Source organism: Salarias fasciatus, chromosome 12, assembly GCF_902148845.1.
Source record: "Salarias fasciatus chromosome 12, fSalaFa1.1, whole genome shotgun sequence".
NCBI classification, from domain to species: Eukaryota; Metazoa; Chordata; class Actinopteri; order Blenniiformes; family Blenniidae; genus Salarias; species Salarias fasciatus.
Genome location: NC_043756.1, coordinates 8,653,776 through 8,677,545, shown reverse-complemented (window position 1 = coordinate 8,677,545; position 23,770 = coordinate 8,653,776). Strand labels below are relative to the sequence as shown.

The 23,770-nt window shown below is 43.4% G+C and overlaps 2 protein-coding genes across 2 annotated transcripts; one reads left to right on the top strand and one right to left on the bottom strand.

The window, feature by feature from the left end:
* The first annotated feature begins 3,572 nt into the window (after positions 1–3,572).
* nkx6.3 (NK6 homeobox 3) lies at positions 3,573–5,684 on the top strand. The gene is made up of 3 exons (XM_030105300.1): positions 3,573–4,026; positions 4,496–4,665; positions 5,454–5,684. Exons 1-3 carry the CDS (start codon positions 3,612–3,614, stop codon positions 5,682–5,684), a joined length of 816 nt encoding a protein of 271 aa, XP_029961160.1. The 5' UTR covers positions 3,573–3,611.
* Positions 5,685–8,839: 3,155 nt separating this feature from the next.
* On the bottom strand, positions 8,840–22,263 carry inpp5l (inositol polyphosphate-5-phosphatase L). Its single transcript, XM_030104461.1, has 16 exons — positions 21,723–22,263; positions 17,723–17,764; positions 16,765–16,865; positions 16,215–16,302; positions 13,228–13,291; positions 12,594–12,697; positions 12,322–12,374; positions 11,181–11,300; positions 11,013–11,097; positions 10,832–10,927; positions 10,660–10,734; positions 10,453–10,526; positions 10,254–10,365; positions 10,054–10,122; positions 9,905–9,964; positions 8,840–9,242 (listed from the first exon to the last, which is right to left on the bottom strand). The coding sequence occupies exons 1-15, from the start codon at positions 21,780–21,782 to the stop codon at positions 9,923–9,925; spliced, it is 1,185 nt and encodes a 394-aa protein (XP_029960321.1). The 5' UTR covers positions 21,783–22,263; the 3' UTR covers positions 8,840–9,242; positions 9,905–9,922.
* Between the last annotated feature and the right edge of the window lie 1,507 nt (positions 22,264–23,770).

Genomic DNA, 23,770 nt, shown 5'->3' with positions numbered 1-23,770 from the left:
GACATGTCATAGTAGATTGTGTGAAAACAGACTTCATGCATTTTATACTCAGTCACAATTCAGTTGAGAAACTTTCTGATATACTACACTCATTACACATATCTGCAACAATTTCAGAACATTTGAGTTTTATTCTTTAGAACTGTAGCACAAAAGCAATTAAAAAAGCAGTATCTCAAAGTATTAGATTACTTCACAGGATAAGATGGCGTTCCTCGTTTTTAAGGAGAAGCCACAATTATCCATTTTTTAAACATGAAACATTTTAGAACATGTTTGAGGTTTGAAATATCTGACAAAACAAATGAATAAACAGTGACTATATTTTGTCTACCAGACTAAGGAGACATGTGATATCAACATAAGATTCTTTCTACAGAGTCTGAATACAATTTTTTTTCTTTTTAGCACAACAGAATAAATCTTATGATATTTTCCATTAAGTGCGCTCTAATCCCATTTCCTTTCAGTAAAACAGACATCACATGACAGAACTCATGAATGCCGCAGTGGAAAGTTCCACCCTAACATTTTATATCATTTCAATGAATAACCTCAAAGGAAGTCCACACATAACTGAGTGATGAAAGAGTGTAGATTTTCTCACGTGCCTTTTTTTTTTTTAGAAACAGCACCCCCTGTCGCTTCCTATAGGATATTTCTCGGGAAAAAAGACATCTGTTTCAGAGAATCATGTGACAGGATGAGGCCTTACTGAGGAGTCCACAGTGAGATCATCACTCATGGAAATTTACTCGCAATGTGCAACAGTCACACGGCTAAAAGTCCCACTCCTTTATCTTCCTGTGAGGTTACAGCAACTCCAGCAAATCAATGAACCCAGAGCGTGTTTGAACTGGCCAGGTTATCTCTCAGTGCAGGCACTGAGGTTAAATCTCTTCATGCAAGAATTTACCAATGTGAATCATGTAGTATTTGCTAATAAATGTGTTCAATCTTCAGCCTGCCGATCGAATTAAAGCGTTTCTGCAGACTCACTGGCCTCTTCACCGTGTGCAGCTATATGCAGTTTGAAGTCATTAGTTCTGTTTTTTCTGATAAAAAATGTTCAGTTTTGCTTGTTATTATTCAGAGGGGTTTTTTTCCCACTGTATGTCACCTGATAAAACTTTTTCACAGAAGAGTGGCAGAATAGTCTCAACATAATTAACATAATTACCTCAACAACACTAACTGAGGGGAAATTCAGCAATAAAAAAATATAAAGAATGCTTCCTGAATCAGTTACGTAATAATGTACCGCAAACGAGAGAGATAAGGATTGTAAATCTTTTTACCTCCTCAGCCACTTGATGTATCATAAATCATATAATTTTAGATAATAGCACTTTGACCTGCATCAAGTGAAGCGTAAACAAAGGGTTGCTTCTATTAATAAATACAAATGTAAGCAGGATTCTTCTCCATGGAAGCGAATATGGAGCAAAAATGAACAGAGATGCTTTATTTTCAGGATGAAACTGTATCTTGTGACTCAGATAAAATTAATAATCATCCAAACTGCATTTTAATAATAATAATAATAATTTTATATAACGCTTCACATTGCATTATTCATTCACACCATACTGGGTGGTGGTAAGCTACTACTGTAGCCACAGCTGCCCTGGGGCAGACTGACGGAAGCGAGGCTGCCAATCTGCGCCATCGGCCCCTCCGACCAGCGCCAAACATTCACTCTCACAACTTTCATGCTAGGCAAGGTGGGTGAAGTGTCTTGCCCAAGGACACAACGACAGTTTTACACCTGCGGGAGCGGGGATCGAACCGCCAACCTTCCCGTTATAAGACGACCTGCTCTACCAACTGAGCTACTGTCGCCCCGAATTTCATTTTCATCTTCAATGCTGTAAAATAATTCAACATGAAAAAGAAAATGGCCACGGATACATGGTTTTTCAATTCAGAATCAATTATTTAATATTAAATTTTCATTCATAATATTGTTATATTAAATAATTCTGAATTAAAGTGTCCTCCTTTGTGTTTACATGGGAATATTAATTCAGAATAAAGGGTTAAATGGGAAACATGTTTATGCTCCTTTATTTATTCCTCTTTAACTCTATTTGTTGTGAAGTGTTCTAACTGGACAGCGGGAGGAAGTGACGTATTTAAGTCCACCAGAAGTAAACAACTCTTGTTCTTTCTTTCTCACAAAATTAACTATGATGCTACGGCTTTAAAAAGGTCCACATTTTTATGCTTCCATCCATCCACTCTTTCTATCACATCCATTTCTTCTAAGGTTTCCATTAAATAAATCGGCTCCGCTGGAGTCCGACATTTGCTCCGGGCCACCATCTTGAAATATGTGCATTAAGTTAAAGCAGAATAAAAGGTTTACATGGTCGAGGAACTATTCAATTCAGCTTTAAAATGACAATAAACTTTATTCGGAATTAAATTTAATTCAGAATCAACAAAACTCTAATTTGTAATCCCATGTGGCATGGAAAAGTGATGTCAGTGAACACTCTTTGTGCTTCACTCAATGTGTTACTATCATGGCTTGATGAACATGTTCTTGCCTTTCAAGCCGGAGACCCAGGTTCAAGAAGTGGTGACAAATTTCAATACAGTGCTGTTTATACTAATCTAATAATCCATGCGACTATACCACATTTTCAAAAATTGAAGGAATTGGAAGAGGAATCATATGAAAGAGATAAGGAAAGTGTATCTCTGCACCAGAATCATGAGGAACATTTTTCAATACTTACTTGACGATGTTTAATGCCTTGATCTGAATTAATTTCTCAGCATGGCGAGTAAGCATCAATCAATGTGTTACACATAATGATTAAAGCCATTTATCAGTCAAGTGAATGTGATTACTGAACTGGTATAATCCGCCATCCATGTGAATATTTTGTTTTGTTTTGTTGCATCCAGCAAAACGACTACCATTTCATATTTCAGTGTTTGATATCTGTGGTGTTTAATCAGGAAGCCGAGCGGCCCATCCCTCCTCCTCCACTGTGTACACCAGCTGCACCACACTTGGTCAGACATGGCAGGTCATCAAAAAATCTACTTGTTCCCACTCCACCTGTTCAAAACACTATCAATCTGCTGCCGTCCAATAAAAGGCTTGGCTTTCACCGCCGGGCCAATAGAACGGCATTAAAGCTGTGAGACCCAGGCCAATCCCTGGCTGCATTCTAATGTGGCCTATCTTTATCAAGGTGCCACTCCATTTCCACATACTGCTTATTTATGATTTCTGTGCCGAGAGCCGGCGGGAGGCATATGTCTTCAGGGGAACACAAAAATCTGTGTCCAGAGGGCTCGTTCAAGACTGGAGACATGGAGCTAACACACACCCAGGTGTGGATAAGAAGATGTGAACGGCCAGAGTGAGTTTTATCTGCTGCCGCACTGTTTCTGATGTGGTGCCAACTTGCAGAGAGACGTCAAGGACTTTTGTTCAAATCGCTATTAGTGTTTTGAATTATTTGCAAAATTTTGGGGACGAAAGGTGAGCTGTCACATCCAGAACGCCTTTCTCCAGACATCACTGGTCTTCTCCTGCTTGGATCTTACTGGATGTGTTCCTGATACCTGGAGGCAGACTGACGGTACTTTCCATGGATCCAAACATCCAGGGGTCTTTCCTGTTCAACAACGGCCTGAACCAGTTTCCATCGGACCTCAAGGCACCGGTGTGCCAGTACTCCATGCCCAACTCCTTCTACAAGCTCAACCCGGGCCTCAACAGCCAGCTGCAGCCAGGGACGCCGCACGGCATCAGCGACATCCTGAGCCGCTCCATGGTCGGCGTGGGCTCGACGGGCACCACCACCCTGCTGTCCGGATATTCCACCATGGGGGGCTTCGGCCCCTCGGTCACCAGCACCTCGATGTACTACAACCGAGACTACAACTCCTCCCTGGGCGGCTTCTCCAAGCCCGGCGCCGAGTGCCCCATGAAGGCTCGCAGCGTGAGCTGCTGGGCAGAGAGCAGCTGCGACTGGAGAGGAGGGCGGCAGCAGTGCAGCAACAGTGAGTCTGATGAGAGCGGACCGAGCTCAGCATCCCGCTCAGAACCACAGCAAGCATCACCATGTCTGAGAGGAGGCACAAAGCCAGCGCATCACTGCAGTGCCCGTTGAGAGAAACTATTCATTTTCTCATTTATTGCTCTGAAACATGTTCATTTGAACAATTTACAAGAATGTAAAAAAAGATTTTTATTTTATTTTAAGCTAATTCCACATCGGCTCATAAGCAACTAATAATGATTTATGCCAAAAAACAGCCATTTGTCAATGAAGGTACTAAATATCTGATTCTTTCAACACTGTTGTTCTCGTTCTCACAGGGCTTATTTTTTCAACGCTCCAGTTTTTATCAGAAATATCTGCATTCATCTCATCTGTTTACATCCACATGAAAGTAATTTAGGTTTTTTATTTGCTTTGTGATATTAGTGCATTTTGAATTGTTTGCTCTTCTGCTCTGATGTCTCCAGGCAGCGGTCATCTCGGGGAGATGTCCAACAGGAAGAAACACACCCGGCCGACATTCAGTGGCCATCAGATATTTGCTCTGGAGAAAACTTTTGAGCAGACCAAATATTTGGCCGGGCCTGAGCGGGCGAGACTGGCGTACTCTCTGGGAATGACTGAGTCACAAGTTAAGGTAGAGATGAACGCTCTCATTAACACTAAATTACTTTAAAAATTACTCCTTTGTAGCATTTTTCTGAGACATGCATGATGAAACAAATTAAAACAGTTTGATTGTTTACCCTACTACTCCTTTTTTTATTTAATATTGAGTAATTATCAAGATTTTAACCCTTTAAGTGCCAGTTTGATGACATGATGTTAACATATTAGTAATATGTTTGGTTTTGAACATTCACAAATTATTGTGTTTCAAATCTTTTTCATTCATTCATTCATGAATGAATTTCAAATCTTAATTTTTTTTATTTCAGTTTTGAAGTTCAATCTGTATTACTGTCATATGTTCTCAATGTTTTACTGATAAGAAATGACAAGCATTTGAGGAACTAATAGATTTAAGTGGTAGAAATGACATTTTATCCTGTCAGAAATAAAACCCTGGATACATGATTATATTTAGTGATGGCTTTGAGATTATAAAAATGTAGTTTAAATGGGAAACGTTTATCCTCAAATGTTTCTGTAGTTTAAATCTGAAACTGAAGAAAATTAAAATTTGTCATGGGGGGGGGAAACTAGCTTCATGTAATTAAAAGGACATTTAAACAATATAAATCCTGGTAACTATAATCTATTTTATCGGGGCTGGAATTAATTAAGACCTAACACGTGTGTTGACGGGTCCAGCTGAACCTGGCCCTGGTTCCAGGACTCCTCCTGGTTTCTTATCAGCATGTTTTACCTTGGCATCGACAGTCACGGAGAGATAACGCCGGCGGGCTCCTCGTTGTGCTTCAGGTGTGGTTTCAGAACCGGCGCACCAAGTGGCGGAAGAAGAGCGCGTCGGAGCCGAGCTCCACGCAGGCCAGCCACGCGGGGCAGAGCGGGGAGGCCTCGGAGAACGAGGTGGAGGACGAGGAGTACAACAAGCCGCTGGACCCGGACTCCGACGACGACAAGATCCGGCTGCTGCTGCGCAAACACCGCCGGGCTTTCTCCGTGCTGCGCCTCGGGCCGCACCACGTCTGACGCACGTGGAGCCCAAGCGCGCGAGCAGTCACGCCAACACACACATACACGCGCTTCTCTCTGCAGACTCGCATGCTTGTATGAATTTTAAATATTTTTGTTTGAAATGTTTAGTCAGTGAGCAGTTGAGCATGTTCAGAAGAGGTCCAACACAATTAACCAAAAAAAAAAAAAAAAAAAAAAAACTTTACTTTTATAAGCTTCTGGAAATAAATCTCCCTGGTCTGTTACTCAGTTGTGTGATGGAATTATACACACAAATATACTAATAATTTTGTAAAAACTATGATTTAATGACAGAAATAGAAAAAAAAATCTGCATGATGCTGTTGTGGGACATAATTAATAAAAAACAAAAGTTATACATTAAGGTTGATTTTTATTTTTTATCTTCAAGCCAAGTATGCCATCCTTAAAAAATCCATTAAAAAGTTTAATTAATCCATAGAACAGCCTTCATGACACAGACCAAGGCTTCAGACGAAATACATTTGTCTTTGAGTAGAATTCTGAAAATATACGTAGCGGCAACATTAAGAGTGGATTTCAGTAATTGTATTGACTCATAGTGTCACATCATTGATACAGCTTCTCATCTGCTGTTTATGTTTTAATTGCAAGTTGTCAAACTTAAAAAAAAAAAAGTTGATTATCAACAACCAGAATTTTATCATCATTTTTTAGGAAAAGCAATAAAATGGCACATGATAATTGTGAGGAAGCTTTCTGCTGACGTCCACTCAATGTTTTGTTCTTTTCATTTAACTGCCAGACGCTCCCAATGAAGTTCATTTTAGCAAAACATGAGTCTGTTGTTTTATTTCCTATTGTCTTGTTTTTGAAATATGTGACAAACCCGCAAAAGCACCTGAACTCCTGCACAATAAATTATTGGGAATAATTTATCAAACTGTTTGTCTATAGTTTGTTTTTAACTGAAAAATCAAAAGTCACATGCATTACTGGAGGCGGTGGGTTTAAGGTCTACCAGCGTTTAACCCACAGAGTGACAGTAAAAGTGAAATGGCAACCGAGAGGTGCAAAAGCTTAAGAGGTCAAGGGTCAAATCTTATGTGATTTACTCCTGTGGTATGGCTTAATTGAAGACAATGACCCTCACAACCCACCTCAACATAAAATCAATAGCAATAGAGCGGCTCGATCACCATTCGGGCTGAGTGAGTTCGGGCTCCGTGTGGTTCATTAGCTGACAGCAGGCCTGACAACTGTGTTCAGACGCCCTGCTCCGATAGAAAACCACCCCTCCCTCCATTACTTCAGTGTTTCTCAAGTCCGTGCAGGAAGGTGTGAAAACGCAAACAATTAACGGCTGTCAAGTCCCACAAATCCAAGTTTCATCTCCTTCCAACACCCTGCTACCGGGACATTTTTCGACAACTGAATTAACAAACCACTGAGAACAAATGACAGAGAAAATGAAAACCGGCCAAAAATTCAGCACACGTTTTGACTGGCGGGAGATTTCGTACTGGAACACAGAGATCTAAACGGAAAGCGAAAGGCGTAGCAGATTTCAACAACGGTGTTTCAGGAAGAGCAGGTAGAAATTCCTCTAAAGGGTGTGACTTCAGACTGAATCCGCGGTAGCCGATCACAGTTAATCCCTGCTAGGAATGAGACTCTGACAAACCTTTGAGGGAAATATTTTATTTGCAAAAAGTGAAACATCATAATGATGTAGTGTTTATCATTATCAATCCAAAAGATAAAATTGATCTCATGATCAACTCCACTCTAGTGACAACATTAAACTAATGCTACAAGTTCATTACTGACATTCTGACTCAATCTGCACAAACACCTGCATCTCTGTGTGGTTATAAAGAGATTACGCTGTACAAACAAATGTGAATATCTGTGAATCCATGCATGCAAAAAGCATTTTGGTATCAATACAGGGAGTGTACTGTTCCATCCATCAAGCTGTGCAGGTCCCGAAAAAACAGTCAAAAATCAAATTACATTTAGTCATAAACATGTTAAATTCACTCCATTTTCTTTTTTTCGTGCCACAAGAAAACATCAAACTTAAAACCTGCATATTAAAAAATAGATATCGCTGATCTGGTGCTAAAGTTTCAGACTATGAAAGAAGAAAACAAGCATAAATCAAGGAAACTCAAACAGTGAGCAGAGCTTTCGTGCGCGTGCATGTGCACATGCATGTGTTTAAACAGAATTTATGAGGTTGAAGTGAGGACACGGGGATAATTGATTCATACAGTTTTACATGTGTAACTGTGATTTTATGTTGTGTGTGAGTCTTTCGAACAACCATCAGTGTAAGGTGACGCTAAAGCAGCAGCGCTGTGCGGAGGAACCGGTGTTTGTCCAGGCGGTGGGAGGGTAAAAGTCCTTTTTTTAATCAAAATACACTATTTGAAAGCTGAATTCAATGTAAATGTGAAGACAAACTGAAATGACAAACTCAGCTGTGGGGACTGTAGCAGGCTGATGTATCAAATCAGTATTAAATCATCAAAAAACATCAGCTAAAGAGGGGATGCGTAAACCAGAGGTGGCAAAATCCTATTAACCTGCAGTTTATTACTTTTGGCAGTGAGTTGAGGTCAGTGCCAACCAGGAGAACACAAAGTAAATGTCCGCTTGCTAAAATCTGTTATAGTTTGTTAAATAAAAGCACTTGGTATGATAAAAACAGAAAGGATGTCAGTTGAAGCTCATGAGGGTAAAACATTATTTCTGTGCTAAGCTCCTCCCACTGATGATGAAAACTGATGACAGACCGTAAGTGAAGACGGATATGTGAGAAAAATACAACCTCATAAAGTACTGTCAATGTTTCATCTGTGGGAGATAATCAAATTAAGTGTGTCAGTAGGACTCTGATACGACAACATTTCCTGTATGATGACAGTAAAATATAAACACAACAAAATGTGGCATAAAGCAGGAGGACCGTGGGACATAAGCTCAAGATTCAATCCAATATTCCATATTTTTAAAGTTTTCTCAATAATTGTGCACGGTTTGCTGTTGCTGTAATACAGTATTATTTGATTTTTTTTTTTAGCTAAACATGAAGTCTTATTATGATACATTTGAATTGAGAGACTAAGTTAAAAGCTTAGACAAAATGTTTAAGGGTCAGTTAAAGACAAGTGCATGTTATGATATCTCCTTTGGGTCTATATTAAGAAATACAAGTAAAAACACTTCAAAATTTGTTGTTTTTTTTTTTTTTTTTTTTTTAAATGAGTCTGCATGTAGACATGCATTCATCCACGAGGTCTGGTCCCATTTGGTCTAGTTCATAAAACTCTCTCCCAACGGCCGAGTCTGCTCTGAGACTTCAGGTGAGGGGACTTAATGAGGAGGAGACTGTTGAAAAGAATCCGACGCTCGCCTCCGGACAGCTGTGGTGGTCGGCGCGAGGCAGCGAGGTGAGGCAGAGTGTTTCCACGCCGCGGGCTGAGTTTCCCCCCTGCAGGCGGTCGATGGGTCGGTTTGCACCGGGTGACAATCACGCCGATTGCCTCCTGCAAGCGGAGCTCTGAAGACGGTGAGGTGAGAGACCTGCAACCAGGAATTAAAATCAAACCATCATCCTGGGAAAAAAGGCCCTGACCTCTAGATGTTTCCTGCTGCTCCATCCCACTGAAGGCTCCCCAAGCAGTTTATAAAGCATATTAGTTAACTTTTTTTCTTCAAATTCTGTCACGAGAAGCCGAACGTGAGCCGGTCGCAGCACCTTTCAGACTCCTTGATTGCGTGGATCTCATCGTTTCGCCGACCCCTGAAGAAGCACCCTCATGAAAGAGCAGTTTGTCCCGAAAAGAATAAATTTAAACGGCAGCAAAACAAAATCATGGCCGTAAAAATGCCAATACGCCGTCCGGCTCAATGAATGTCTGACCATCGGGGTGGTAATTAATGAAAACCGGGCCGCGGCAATGCACTTAACGAGTAGCAACAGTGACACCGGAGAGGATTCGATAGACATAGATCAGTGAAAAGTGCTGATCGCCTGTACTCCGACCACACTGGACACAAAGGAGCGTTTGTGTCCCGCAGGCACTTCATCTTAGTTCATATCCTGACTCCACTGGGCCGGCCTGGTTATGGCTCTCTGGGGACCGCAGCCAGATTGCTGCGATCATTCTCACACACTGAATCTACCCTCTGGAGGAGACGCGCGGTGCAGTGCAAACACACACTCGGAGGCGCAATACGCTCACCGTGGAGAGGGATCCGAGTCAATGGTCGTTTGTCCTCAGCGAGAAAGACAAGAAAACAGGCTGCAGGGGAACAAGAAAGCATAAGGGTCACTTCACATGGTCCGTTTGTTGCCTGCACAACACGCTGAAGTCGCCATTTTAACAGCTACCTTATGGTCTCCCATACAGACGTTCGGACCCACAGTGTTGTAAACAACACCATTCCCACCATCTTCTCTCTGAAAGGAAACATGACCATTCAGACACAAGGATTCACGGATAGTTGGACTGAAATTCTGCTTGGTGTCAAAACGACTCCACCAAGTGGAGATCTGAGGAGGCTTCTGAGTCTCGGTGAAGAGCGACTGACCCTGTGGATGAGGTCCTGCACAGGTCTGGACATGAGGATGCGGTCGCACCAGGCAGGACAGCGGGTGTTCATGTACTGAGTGGGCTTGCTGTATTCCTCACTGTAAGGGTAGCTGAGCAGGAGACAGAGGAGAAAAGAAAAGCTCGATGTCTGGACAGGACTGTGAGGAGGAAGCAGGCGGCTCAGTTTTGAGCTTCACCTCGGGGGAAACCTGATGTCCTCTTCTCTGACCACGTCATGAAACGCTGCAACTTCTTTGTCGTATTTCAGCAGCTGAGGGACAGAGGCTGCCGTTAATGAAAGCTGGAAACGCCAGCATGTGGAAATAAACACAACATGGATGAAACCGAGGTGGTTCAGTCCCGATTGGATCTATCCGGGGTGACGGTGCAGATCGTGCTCTCACCGCTCTGCCGTCATCCTCTCTGAAAACCGCCTGGTGCAGGTAAGCAAACAGCTTCTCCTCGATGTGGAGCAGCACCTGCACGTGAAATGAGGCCACGTCAGGCAAGGCGTGTCACGAAAATATTTCAGATGCTATCTGAACCGTTCCTAGAAATGCGCTCTGATTTTATCACCTGGTGGTCATTATCCTTCTCCTCATATATGATTTTCTCCACCTCGTTGCTGCTGTCTTTCTTCACTCGCTGCTCGTCCGCTGCAGTGGACAGATGCTGGCCAAAGAGAACCGAACACACGGATGTCAACATCCCACATCGGCACATTAAATTTATCATCATGAGGGACGCCGATACAAACCTGCACCAGGCTGAGTGTGTCCAGGCGAAAGTTGAAATCTCCAAAGACGAAAAAAGGCAGAGAAGAATGGCGGCTATCTGATATCCTAGAACGAGAGAAAGAAAGAGAAGATCTTTTCCTTTCTGTATAATTCAGAATAACTCTGTCAAACGGTGAAGCAAATCCGACCTGTTTATGACGTATCTGAGGGCGTTGTTGCGGTTGGCCGAGTAAATGGAAGGACTGGAGCTGCAGGCAATGAGGTTGGAGGCATCATGGAAGAGGTGCACGTTGACCAGGTCGAAACCTCTGTGGAAACAGCAACAGGTCCAGCAGCCGGGTAAAGAAAAAGCAGGAAAACAACAGCTCGGCCGAATACGTTTTTTGCCAGCATTCCTGCTCTATCTAAGGCGCTCTCTTATCTCATATTTGTCTGCGCTGACGAGCGCCCGCTCCTTCAGGCTGTATGTCACTGGAAAACAATTAATGTGCATATGACAAACAAAACGTGTTGACACACCGCAGGACGGCGCGGCAAACAGACGGTGGAGCCTCACGGCGGAGCAAACAGCAGCGGGGCCGAGTGATTTACACCTGCTCCGTTTGGAGGCTACATTAATCTCAACGTCCAACCTCCAATCTCCAGAACAGACGTGCAGAATAGATATTACGTGAAAATGGCCTTCAGATATGTGCTCTTTGGTACAGTGGACAGAGCGCTGTCCTCACTGCGAGAACGTCTGGACTGATGGATGGATGGATGGCACTTCATAAAAATATAGAAAACTTTTTTCAACATTGTTATTTAAAACATCCACAGAGGGAAAACCAAGAAGAAGGAAACCAGTGATAAGAAAACTGTGAGCGATGGTTTCAGAGTGGCCAAACGAGTTTAAAGAGCAGCTCTGTGGTGTTTGTTTGCCAGCAGCAGAGATATGGAATTCCCACTAAACGTCAAAACCAGATATGAAATGATTAAATTGATATTACTTTTGCAGGTGCAGCTGCCCATCTGATAGTATTTGTAAATATCTGAATCACATTGAAGCACATTAATCTTTGTGTTAAAGCTTCCTTCACCAGGCAGAAACATCCGAGACACACAGAGCAAAAGTAACTGTCTGGTCTGAGTGAAATGTTTTGGCTCTTCGACCGTTTGGCAGATGGACAGCTGGACTTTTAGTCGACTGTTTTGTTTTCAGTAGAATTTATTCTACCGTTTTATTTCAAACCCGGATGTTACTGGTCTGCCTGACAGTTTAAAAACAAACAAAAAACGAGAGTCCGGCTGTGCCGCTGTGCCGAGGTGAGGCTGGTGTGTTTCACGTACTGGTTGTGTATGATCCAGCGGGTCCTCATGAAGCCCTTCCTGGACCACTTGAACTGCAACAGAGAGGAATTGAGTGAGTCACTAAGCTCTGTGTCTTTAAAGGGCCAAACTGATAATTATCGATTCTCGCACATAATTTGTCTCATCTTCCTGTCAGAGGCGGCAGGCGGCCCCCGTAGACTCATTTGTCCCAGCATCTCCCTTTGGCCCGTGTGTTCCCCTCCCTACACCCATACACACACACACACACTCATTCAAGCATGCATACTCACATCAGGCCAGAAATTCTTTGGGAATTTTTCTTTCTCCACGGTGTTGACCCCGGCCAGGGAGCCCACACACTTGTTCTGCCCCAGCACCGCTTTAAAATCCTTAACTGCGAGCGGGAGAGGCGGCGGCATGTAAAAGAGTGAGAAAACATGCAAACAGAAATCAATAAACTGGTGTTAACCTCATCAGAGCGGCATACGTGATGAGAGAATCTATAAGCGGGCCATTAGCCGGCGTTTGGTTCGGGCCAGGCGGCGAGTGGCAGCTGCGGGATGTTTATGGTTCTTCCATAAGCTTTTCTGAGGAGCTTTTTCACACCTAACGTGACTGGACTATGCAACAGCGAAATAACAGCCTCGCTTTGAATTCCACTTCTTTTGCAAATACAGGAAAGGCACCTCAAAGTGCCATTCCACACAAAGAAGTGGTTTAAAAATTTAAAGGATTCAAAAGTAGAAGAGGAATTTTGAAAATTGCGCACGATAATTTTACTCCTGCATCAAAATGAATGAGTTATACAGTGGGGGTGTTTGAAAGGGGGGAAAAAATAATTGTAAATCTATGACAGGCAGGTAATTAATGGAATGGGGGAAAAAAAATCAATGTAAAAATCACAATTAAGATTTTCTTTCTTACCTTCGAAGTCATATTGATGGATATTTTTTAGTGACTTATGGATGAAGTACATACTCCCCAAGGCCTGTGGAGGGAAAAAAGGATATTTTAACAATATCTGCCTGACGTACCTGGAGACAACGCGAGTTAAAAGACACCTAATCAGCTTTCGTTACAGCATCTAACGAAATCTTAAGAGCTGTTTTCCAATTTGAAAATTGAATACATTTTTGCTGTGTATAACAAAAGAAATAACATTTCCTCAACCTGATTTAATCAAACTATAATTTTATAGTAAGAGAGCAAACCACTACACAGCATGCAGTCACGAACACAACCTTTAAAATGAGACAATTCTCAATTCTGACTCTATAAATTCTATAAAAGTGTCAAACTTTTACTTTCTAGAACTCCTCAGCAGCGGTTCAAAATGAACAAAACAAAACAAATGCTTCGACATGGCAGCAGAAACGGCTGAAATTGTTTTTCGGTGCGATTCTAAAATAAAATAGTAATTCTTCATTATTTGTGTTGAATTGCGAATCAGTGTCACATTTATTGTTTATTGTTACTATCAGAAAAGACACATGTAACTTTAAGGAATACAGACTTTTGAGGAGAACGTCTTAACTGCGCGGTGCGTCCACACGCCGACCCTCACACACACACACACACACACGCACGCTCACACACTCCGGTGTCCAATCATCCCTGACACGGGCCTGACAATTTTTAATGTACTAACTGCCTGCTCCACTGATCTGATTAATCATGCCCTGCGAAATCAATAAAGACAGAAAATTAAAACCATTTAAAAGGTATTAAGCAGTAGCCCTGCTGTCTGCAGGCGCCGCTGCTGCGACTGGGGGCCGAAGAAAAATCAGCCGGGATCGGGGCGTGACAGACCGCCGTGCGACCCCCCCCTCTCACACACACACACACACACACACCGAGCATGAGAGATCTCTCCCTGAAGAGATCATTTATCATCAGTGCCAAAGTCGTCCTCATTTAATGAAATGGAATCGTCTCCGCGGTCCGCTCAGTGAGCTGCAATTAGCGAGCGACTCGTCTAAACAAAGGCCGGAGGAGGGCCGGGCGGCCATGATGTTAAAGCCTCGACACGGAGCTGAGAGAGAGAGAGCAGAGCAAGTTCCACAGAAGTTATCCTGCAGTTTCAGTTCACAGCAAAAAAACTTTCAGTCTCTCTGGAGACTCGAAGACTTCATCCCGATAACCAGCTAAAAGATAAAAAATTATAACATTTCTCCAAGTTTACATAACAATGTTATATTTAAACGCTACAGCAGAGTGCTCATGCACACACCTACAGTCAAACACACACACACACACACACACATCCCCCTCCACATTCTGCTCCGCATACTCCGCCAAACACCTATCTTCATCAATCAGGTTTGTGCACAGTTTAATAAAAAAATATTGACTTACAAGTGATTTTTTATCAAAACACCATTTGTACTGGGAATGCATGCAAGTCTGTCCTCTCTACTTCTGCAGCCCCTCTGAAAGGAGAACCCCCCCCCCCCCACCACCAACACCCACCAAAGTCTCTCTTGGCCATATAACTGATGATCTGCAGCCAAGGGGAAACAAATTGAAAATCAATGCAGGTGGCACAGACGAAATGAGAATGAGGCATTAGGTGGGGTGAAGGGGAGGGGGGGCTGCAACCCTCTCAGGGCAAACAGTGGAGGGTGCAAACACTTGAGTGCGAGAGGGAAACTTAGTCCCAGCTGTCTTCCAGCCCCCAACACACTTTATTTATTGTGCACAAATGGGGCTGGGATCAATAGTTTTAATCTAGAGTTAAATGTATTGACTTTGGCCCGGCTCCCCAACACCTGGCCATTGACTCCACGCTCCTCCAGTCTGCAGACGCAGCCAATGACCCCTACTGTCACACACCCAGTGTGAGGCGATCACCTGGGAGGAGCAAGGGTTAATAGTTTAAGAAACACTCAGCTACTTTCCTCGGCCGGAGAGCTGCGGCTCCCATCACAGCCCATTTACACACACACGACTTTAATTAGCTTCTCATTGGAAATGTTAGGTTTTCACGTACAAGTTACCACATAGGGTCACTTTCAACACCACAAAGACCGATCTATCAACGTTTGTGCTGCGCGAGGTCACAAGAACACCGAGCTGCACGGAAGAATGAGCTTTCGGTGCACTGTGTGACCCACGCCGCCATTGGCGTTGCTCCGTGATGGCGCTTTAACGAGGAGCAGGCCCGCCTCCACCGCTCAACAACAGGTGACACTCAGGAACGCAGGTAGCAAGTAAACAAAGCGATCCTTAAGCACACCGCCTCCGGTTCAGCTCACGTTCTTTCAAATCGGTATCTTTCAGATCAATGGCACATTCATACAAGTGTGCCGCGGCACGTCTGAGAACAAAAACCCGTCGGGCTTGATGTATGAAAACCAACCCACCCGTTACGGTAAACACTCTCTCCCTGACAAGAAGGAAATCCGCTGATGTCTGCAGGTGTGAGGAAATCTGTTCTGTCGGGGACAACAATGTCACGTTTTCTAATGTGGAAGCACTTAGGTACTTGGAGAACAATCTTTGGCGTTGCGGTGGTGCCATGGCTCACCCTCACAGCGCGAGGGTCTCCTGTTCGAGTCCTGGCGACAAAGTGTTTGGACTTTGCATGGACTTTGATTTTTGTATCGTCCTACAGCCTGATTTAGAGAATAAAAGGAGAACACCAAGGCTGTAGAGGGGTGTAGTCACTGGTTTGAGTTTGCATGTTATCCCTATGCATGTGTTTTCTCTGGATACGCCACCTCTTACAGTCACAAATGCATAAAATGAAAGAAGCTTGAATGAGGACCAAACATGGGTGCTGTTTTCAGGCTTCAGTCCACCTTGTGATTCTCACACACCCATCCTGGACATGCAGCTCCCTCTCAGCACTAACGTGGAGGAGGGCTCCATCTAGTGGAGATACCTGGAAAATGAGAGTAGCGGTTTCTCACCGTGAAGCTGTCCTCGGCTTGGAACTGGTTGTCCACATAAATACAGGCCCGGTCGAAGTCTTTCATCTCCACACTGGACTCGATGCTCCTGAGGACGGCAGAGCGCGACAGAGAAATTACTGAGATACAGAATAAAACAGTTTGTTGTCCAGAAAAACAACTAATTCAAAAATTAGTATTTTTTTTTTAATCTACAAATTCCCCAGTTCAAATGAGTCTTGATAGAAAACCTTCGGACTTTCTTCCAGCTGATAGGATCAAACTGGTTCTGCTCCACTTCACTCTCACTTCTTATGCAGCTCTTAACCCTTCCTGCTTTTTCCATTATTTCAAATTTTTCACTTCTTTATTTTTTCATTTTATCTTATCTTAAAATGACACATTGTTGCTATTTTTAAAAATTAACCGGTAAATGAACAATTATGTAAAATAAATGTTTGTTGAAGAAATATTCTCATGTCTTTGTTATTTCATGGTTGACTGACATAAACTCAAACACACACACACTCTGATGGTAGAACATGCACTTTATTTGGCACATTGATCCTACCAGAAGAAGTTTTCTGCGTGGCCCATGTTGGCCATGTAGTCCTTCCCTCCCACCTCCTGGAAATGCAGGGCGATGAACTGCGGCTTGTAGCTATTGATAGTCTGTTACAAAACAGAGGAAACAGGCTCAGGGTGACAGTAAACATCCGTCAGACTCCCTGCACTGGTCTTTGTTATCAGTCATCAGCACAGCATCGGTTTTCCAGAGGAACACAGAGACACTGTGTATATTAGGATGTCAGCGCTGCGGAGCTTCAACAGAGCTGGGCTGGTTACCAAAGATCAGAACTTCATTACAGGTACTTTTTTAAGGTGAATAATAAGAAGTAACTAGCTCCTTTGAACAGTCTCTCTTGCTTTACTCTTTCTCAGCTGGACTGGTTTTCTGTATACTGTAGTGTTGCTGAGCTGAGTTCAGTCTGACTCACTCATCCAGCTGAAGTTGCAGCTGTTACAGGACTAAGATGCTCCATGATGCACAGCTACTAACAGAAATGGATTAATTAACCAATGGCAACGAAAAGAAGCAGCCACAAAATATCCGAGATAAACTCCAAACATGCAGTTGCTGATCGAGGTGATGCTTCTGTAAACGCTGCAGGAATTTTAATCTTGTTTTTAGTTAACGTTAGTGTTGCTGTCAGGAGGACTGAGTCAGCTCAGAGATAATCAACACTCTTCCTCTTACAGTGAACAGGAGTTCAGTGAATTACCAAAAGCTTCATATCATGGAAAAGTTAACCGTCACAGTCATCAAGGCAGAGGGAGACAGCAGCTCTGCAGCTCGACGACGTACCACTAAAGTAACAAGCCCGCAGAAACATCAGTAATCCTAACTGTATTACAAATACATTACTAACGTCATTACTCGGACATTACTGGTGTTACAGCAACCATCTGACAGCGGATTGAAACATTATTACATTTCAAAGTAACACAATTAAATAAGTACGCCTTACCTTGTACAGTTCTTGTAGCCAGTCATTTTGAATTTCCCCCACCTACGAAACGGCAAAGATAAAAATCAATGACTTGCTCCGTTTACAGTCAAAGTGTAGCTGCTGTTTGCAGGAGTACACAAAGAAGTCAATATAATTTAACACGAGCATTTGTTGCACAGTTAACCGACGTTTAAAGAGTCCTGAAACAGAACAGTGAAGCTTAGTGTAAAGCTGCATCTTCATCTTAATCAGACATTGAAGTCTTGCAGACTCTGTCATTAATAAGCTTGATTACCAGGAGCTGCTTGAATCGTTCAACCTGAGGACAGGCATTTATGTTTATTTATATTTATATAAAATCAAATCATTTTATTTAAATTTTTTTAAGACCAGTTTTATCTAGAACATTGTTCCAGGGAGCAGAAAACTATCACCACTCAAACTGAAGAAGCATGTCAGCGCACAGGGAAACCCCAGAACAGGTAAACTCAACAGAACATATCCAAGGCATTCTCTATGTGAAGCAACAGTGCAAACCACTGCTGCACCGCGCCTCCATTCACATGCACATACAATGTTTCTCAACATGGATGAAGCAGCTTAACCATTCGCTGCAATATGTTTCACCTTGTATCATAGTTTTCAGACAGACACTAAGTTATTTTCTAAAAGACGAACCACAATGATGCATGTTTAACTCTCAAATTAAATCAGCTTCTTCAGTTTCAGTGTTTAACACTGTTACCGTCAGTCGCTTGGTTCATTTTACGGTAACTTTGAATCATTATGAGATTAAAACAAATTAAAGGTCATTTTAAAGGGTATAAGGAATAGAAAGTAGAGATATTAAAGTGTAAATGTAGGCTGTACAAGTCAGAAGTCATGAGCAAAATGACTAACAATGTAATCCACGTTTGGCCAGTATCCACACAATCCCCCTGCAGGCCTGTTTAATACTGCACGGCCAGTCAACAGAGGAGTATACTGTAACACCCAACACAATGCACATCCACAGAGAAGCACTGATTAATACCGAATGTCAACATATGAAGTCTGTTTTTTTTATGTTTTTATCACTTCACACTAAGTTTTAGTTGTAATTCTTAAACTTTAACTTCCTGGTTAAAGCTGTCAACAAGGCTGATTTGTATTGATATTGAAGGAAAATGTGTCATTAACAACATTATACCACAACAAATTCACTGCAAGTGTGACATTTGTATTCAATTCTAATTTGTCTTTAAAATGTATTTTCTAGCTATTAAAAAACCCATACATGAACAGAAAGGATTTTTAACTTTTATAGAACGATGTTTTGAATCTGATTTGTCACAACGTTGCTTTTATAACTTGGCCTCCTGTGCAGATTAATGCACGACTCTCTGCGAGGCCAAGAGGGTTCATCCCGTCTGAGAGACGACTTTGCATACTGCATTTGCATGACAGGGGGGTCTGCAGCTCGGCTCCTGTAACCTGGAGGATTAATGTAGCATCCTTCTGCCGACATGATTCATACTTTCAATATACATGAGCGTCAGTTTCCATTTATTGATACTTAGTGACAAATAGTTAATCTGGAAATAGATAAAACAACATTGAAGCATCATAATTCAGTGATTAGATCCTTTTTGTGTGTGAGTGTTTGTGCCTTGGATAATGCACCACAAGAGCTCTAAGAGGAGGATAAAGGGAGATAAAGTGAGCTTTTTAAGACTCAAACGCAGCGACTGAGTTTCAGATTTGTTGTTTTAGGCTCTCTGATAGAAGCGGCTGACTCGTGTCTCTGGCAGCAGTGTTCTTCATTAACTCTAAGACTGCGGCAAGCAAACACTCGTCTTACGTAACATGTAAAAACAACAGGAGAGGTTCGTATTAAACGGAATCATAACACACACGGCGTGCTGAGGGAAGCAGGAGTTCACTTGTTGAGCTGCTCGTCTGCTGCAGTCAAGCAATAGGATTTATTCTGTGATGTGCTTAAGGTCTTGCTATTATCCCGAAGGCTTGGGGAACGTTTAGGAGGGTTTGTTTATAGAAATGAGGGGACCCGAGTAAGTAGAAAGGCTCAAGTCCCCCGAGCGAGATACCATCTGTTTACATATCTCCCACAATGGGACCTAACATGTTTTCATTGGAGCTCGGTCTGGCAACCGGAAATATGGTCCCGAGCCAAATTTCCATGAGCGTAAGAGCCCTCCTCCCTGCAACGTCTGAACGTTTTGTCTGGAGAGCTCAGGCCGAAACAAAGAGCGGGCCGGCCGGGTCCTCGGACGGGTGTTTAGAGAGCTACAAATCACAGCGTGGCCACTTCCACTCTGTTTAACAGTCGTTCTACTGCTAGCTTTACACAGATACAAACATGTATGATTGAGCTATATACTTTAACTTAAATAATTTCACAGAAAGGTTGTTTGGGGCTCCTAAACAGCAAGATAAAGATACTATAAACAGACAGACACTCCCTGTACAAACATTGTAAAATGTCCATGTGTGATATCTGACCTTAATGTAAAGGTAAAATGAATTCAGAATTACATAAGATGAGCTGTATTAATGTCATCTCAATGATGTTTTTATGATATGCTGCTGTTTTCCAACCTGCTTCAGAACATTTATTCCTGCAGGACAAGCTGGTTTCACATGACTGTAGGAGGAATGGTTAAAGATCTTTCCTTTAAGCGGAGACAAAGTATTTATCCACAGAAGAGACGAAGAGCAAAAACACTGCGATTGATGGCGAAATAACAAAAAGGTTTATAATTAATGTTTGAGTTTATGACCTGCAGAGGAAGAGAATTTGGTACTTAGATATTTTTCATTGTATTCTTGTTAAAGTATCAACAGAGGTCAGGAATTTCCAACATTAATCCAACCAAACAACTGGCTGAATTATTATTACTCAATAATGATGAACCTAGCAGTGTTAAGGGGTCCATTTTCAGTAAAAAGAAAAGAAAAAGGGATGTTAATGATACAGACAGACTCCAGCATGTGTGTCTGTGAGAGCAGAGATCACAAAACAGTTTGGGAGAAAATATTCAAATGTTGTGGAGGCACTATGAATTCAGAGTCAAAAAACAAGAATTGTTGACTTGTAAGCGACACACATTAACTGCACCTGTTGTTTCTTTAACTGAGACTTTTGTATTTATGGCTTTCTTTTTCTGTCGCATGAGAAAAAAGTTCATGTTGGGCTGAGACCAATATTTACACGAAAAGCTGTCACAAATATAAACTGTTCCACCGACTGCTTGATGATATTGTGCACCTTGAATATGAAGACCCTGCAAATGCACCAAAGCTTGATAATGAGTAGATAGATAGATAGATAGATAGATAGATAGATAGATAGATAGATAGATAGATCTTCACCTTTTAACAAAATGAGCCAAAATTCTTGTAAACTATACATTTTGGAAGTGAGGTTATTAAACCTTTTATTTAACAGGAGACTGTCAATGTCTAACACCAGCCTCATGAACAGTCTGCGATGACCTGTCATTATATTTTATTTTGATTATAAAGTGTCCCTGTGATATGGACATGTGCTCCATTTTCACCTTGCATTTTCAGGTGTTTATAAAAAAAACTCTTATTTCTCACCGGACTCCATCCAGCATCTTCTAAACCTGAGCCACTCTTCTGCCCGGCCGCGGGTCATGTGACACCTGAACAGGTAATAACAATAACCTGAATGTGGACTTGAGCCCGTCCGGTGAGCCAGATGGAGCTCTCCTCTCCCTCCCACGGAGCACATGCGGCTGACAGCTGACAGGGAAACCCGGCTCTCTGCAGGCGGCTTTGTGCTCCTCAGACACTCGATCCCCGTGAATCACAATGACAGAGGAGCCCGTGAAGCGGGCAGAGAGGGAAGCTCTCTTGGCACACTTGTTGCACCTCGCAGCGCAGACGCGCCGCAGCCCATTGACAGTGAAACTTCCCTCCGCGGCGCGCGGCGCTCCTCAGCCGAAAATCAACCCTCCGGCGGGACGCTTTTCACGTCTACCTGCCTACTCACGTTGTCAAAGAGCGAGCCGACGTTGGCGGTGACGAGCAGCACATCGGTGAAGGTTTCCATGTTGGAGATCCACCTTGAGCGGCACGGCAGCGGGTCCGATGAGGAAACTCCGGCGCAATGACGCACAGAAGAGGCCTCGCGCCCGGCGGCTCTGCGGCGGCTTACGGAGGCTTACACCGAGGGCGCGTGTGACTGAGAAAGGCGGCTCAGATGTCCACGGTCGCATCGAAATAGCCCCGCATCTCTCACTGATGGCGCGCCGCCGCTTCTGGCCCAACTTGCGTGCGGACGGCGGTACGTGGTGTCAGACCGAGATCCGGAGCCGGAGCCGCGCTCGCCTTCATTTTCCCGCGGAGCAGCGCTCGAGCCGGTCCATGAGTGCCAGCAGCGCGCGTGGATTTGCGCCTCCTCCGGGTTAATTGGACTAGGAGCGTCTTAGAGGGCTAAACCAGCCTGGACGGGGCATCTGTTGCCTCCTTCAGATCACCGGAGTGCGCCGTCAGGGTTGTTATGAAGTGTCGGTGCTCCGCCCCATCTGCTCCATCTGCCCCATCTGCCCCGGCGGCGCGCGAGCGAGCTCTTTTCCTCATGCCGACTTTCTGAGAGCGGAGGCGTCTCCACACGTGGAGCTCATCGGAGGACAATCCTCAGCTGGAATGTGACAGTCACAATAAGTTTGATCTCACTGACTGTCATGGTGCAAACATCCTGCACGTGTGTTCAGTGGATCCAGTCTGAGCAGCCCTGCAGAAGTTAAATATAGCCTCTCCGTGCACAATTTGCATGTTCTCCCTGTGCATGTGTGGACTGTCTGGTTTCATCCCACAGTCCAGAGTCTGTAGGTGGTGTTTGCCTGTCCTTTTCTCACTGGCTGAGGTTCAAGAGTCCATCACAAACACACACCTCCACACTGCTCATGATTCACCAGTCAACCTAACTTAATAGGTTTGGACTGTGGGAGAAAAAAATTAACACGAGTGTTTTGAATATATTCAGACACACTGACACCATAATAACAGCCAGTTGAGCATTACTCTTTCGACAACCTACCAGCCGGGGTTCCTCTGCTGGATGCTCAACATACCACAACCTCTTTCTGCGGACTGAAACACAGGAAGTTAGTCATTTTCTGTCTGAGAAAGTCTTTCAATGAAACACGTTTTTCCACTGAGAAACCTCTCGTTACGAGAGTTTATGTCTGGCGAGCGTTTCAATACACAACTCTAATTTCAGGGAAGTTCGGACATTGCTCAACAACAGAGCATCATCAGAGGAATGTTGCAACTAAAAGTGACTTTGCCAAATATGAACAACTGTGTCTTGGGACATGAGTGCATCAACCCACTGTTTGACTATTAAAGTAATAAGAAAGTGAAAAGACAACCTGCTACCAAACCTCACCTGCCAATAAAACTAAATAAAAGTGTGATGAATTTGTTTTTAAAGTGTAAGCTGTAGTTAAAGCATTGTTTGCTCAGCAGCCTGCCTCCTAACAGACCAACCACGCTACTTCTCAGTAACACTGGAAAGTGAAGCTCCTGGCTATAAAACATGCATTTAGAGCACATGGCGCTGTGCCATGCAGCCGTCTGGACCGCAGCCCGGCCCCCGGGGGCAAAGCAAAGACGGCTGGGGGCCTGACTCTGCCTCTCCATAGCGCCGCGAGCGAGCCGCTCAACCACGGCACGGCTTACACAACCGGGCCTTTTGAGCTCCTCTCCCTGCTTCCTCTCACTCCTCCTCCGAGCACTGTGCGCCTTTATCCGCCAACGTCAACACGTCCATTTGAGACTATTGCAAACAGGGATGCAAAAGAATGCTGCCATGTCCGTCACCGGTCTGGAGACAAAGGGTTTACAAAGAAGCCTCTCTGAAAAGGGCCCCAAGGTGCTTTATGGCGGTCGCGACAGGCTCTGGTTTCGGATGAAGCGGCTGCTGAACGTTCAGTGAGAGACGTACACACACATGGTTGTAGTTCGGAAGGTGAATCTTTTCATAGCAGCATTAACTAAGAGGTATTTTCAAAATTCTTATTTCAATCCATTAAA

Bases quoted from the DNA above. Each gene is read 5' to 3' on its own strand.
- nkx6.3 (XM_030105300.1), top strand. From the start codon at position 3,612: ATGGATCCAAACATCCAGGGGTCTTTCCTGTTCAACAACGGCCTGAAC. The intron at 4,027-4,495 runs GTGAGTCTGATG...TGATGTCTCCAG, and splicing joins GCGGCAGCAGTGCAGCAACA to GCAGCGGTCATCTCGGGGAG. The intron at 4,666-5,453 runs GTAGAGATGAAC...GTTGTGCTTCAG, and splicing joins TGACTGAGTCACAAGTTAAG to GTGTGGTTTCAGAACCGGCG.
- inpp5l (XM_030104461.1), bottom strand. From the start codon at position 21,782: ATGGAAACCTTCACCGATGTGCTGCTCGTCACCGCCAACGTCGGCTCG. The intron at 10,928-11,012 runs GTTTGTATCGGC...CTCTTTGGCCAG, and splicing joins ACACACTCAGCCTGGTGCAG to CATCTGTCCACTGCAGCGGA. The intron at 10,123-10,253 runs GTCAGTCGCTCT...GTTTCCTTTCAG, and splicing joins TGCAGGACCTCATCCACAGG to AGAGAAGATGGTGGGAATGG.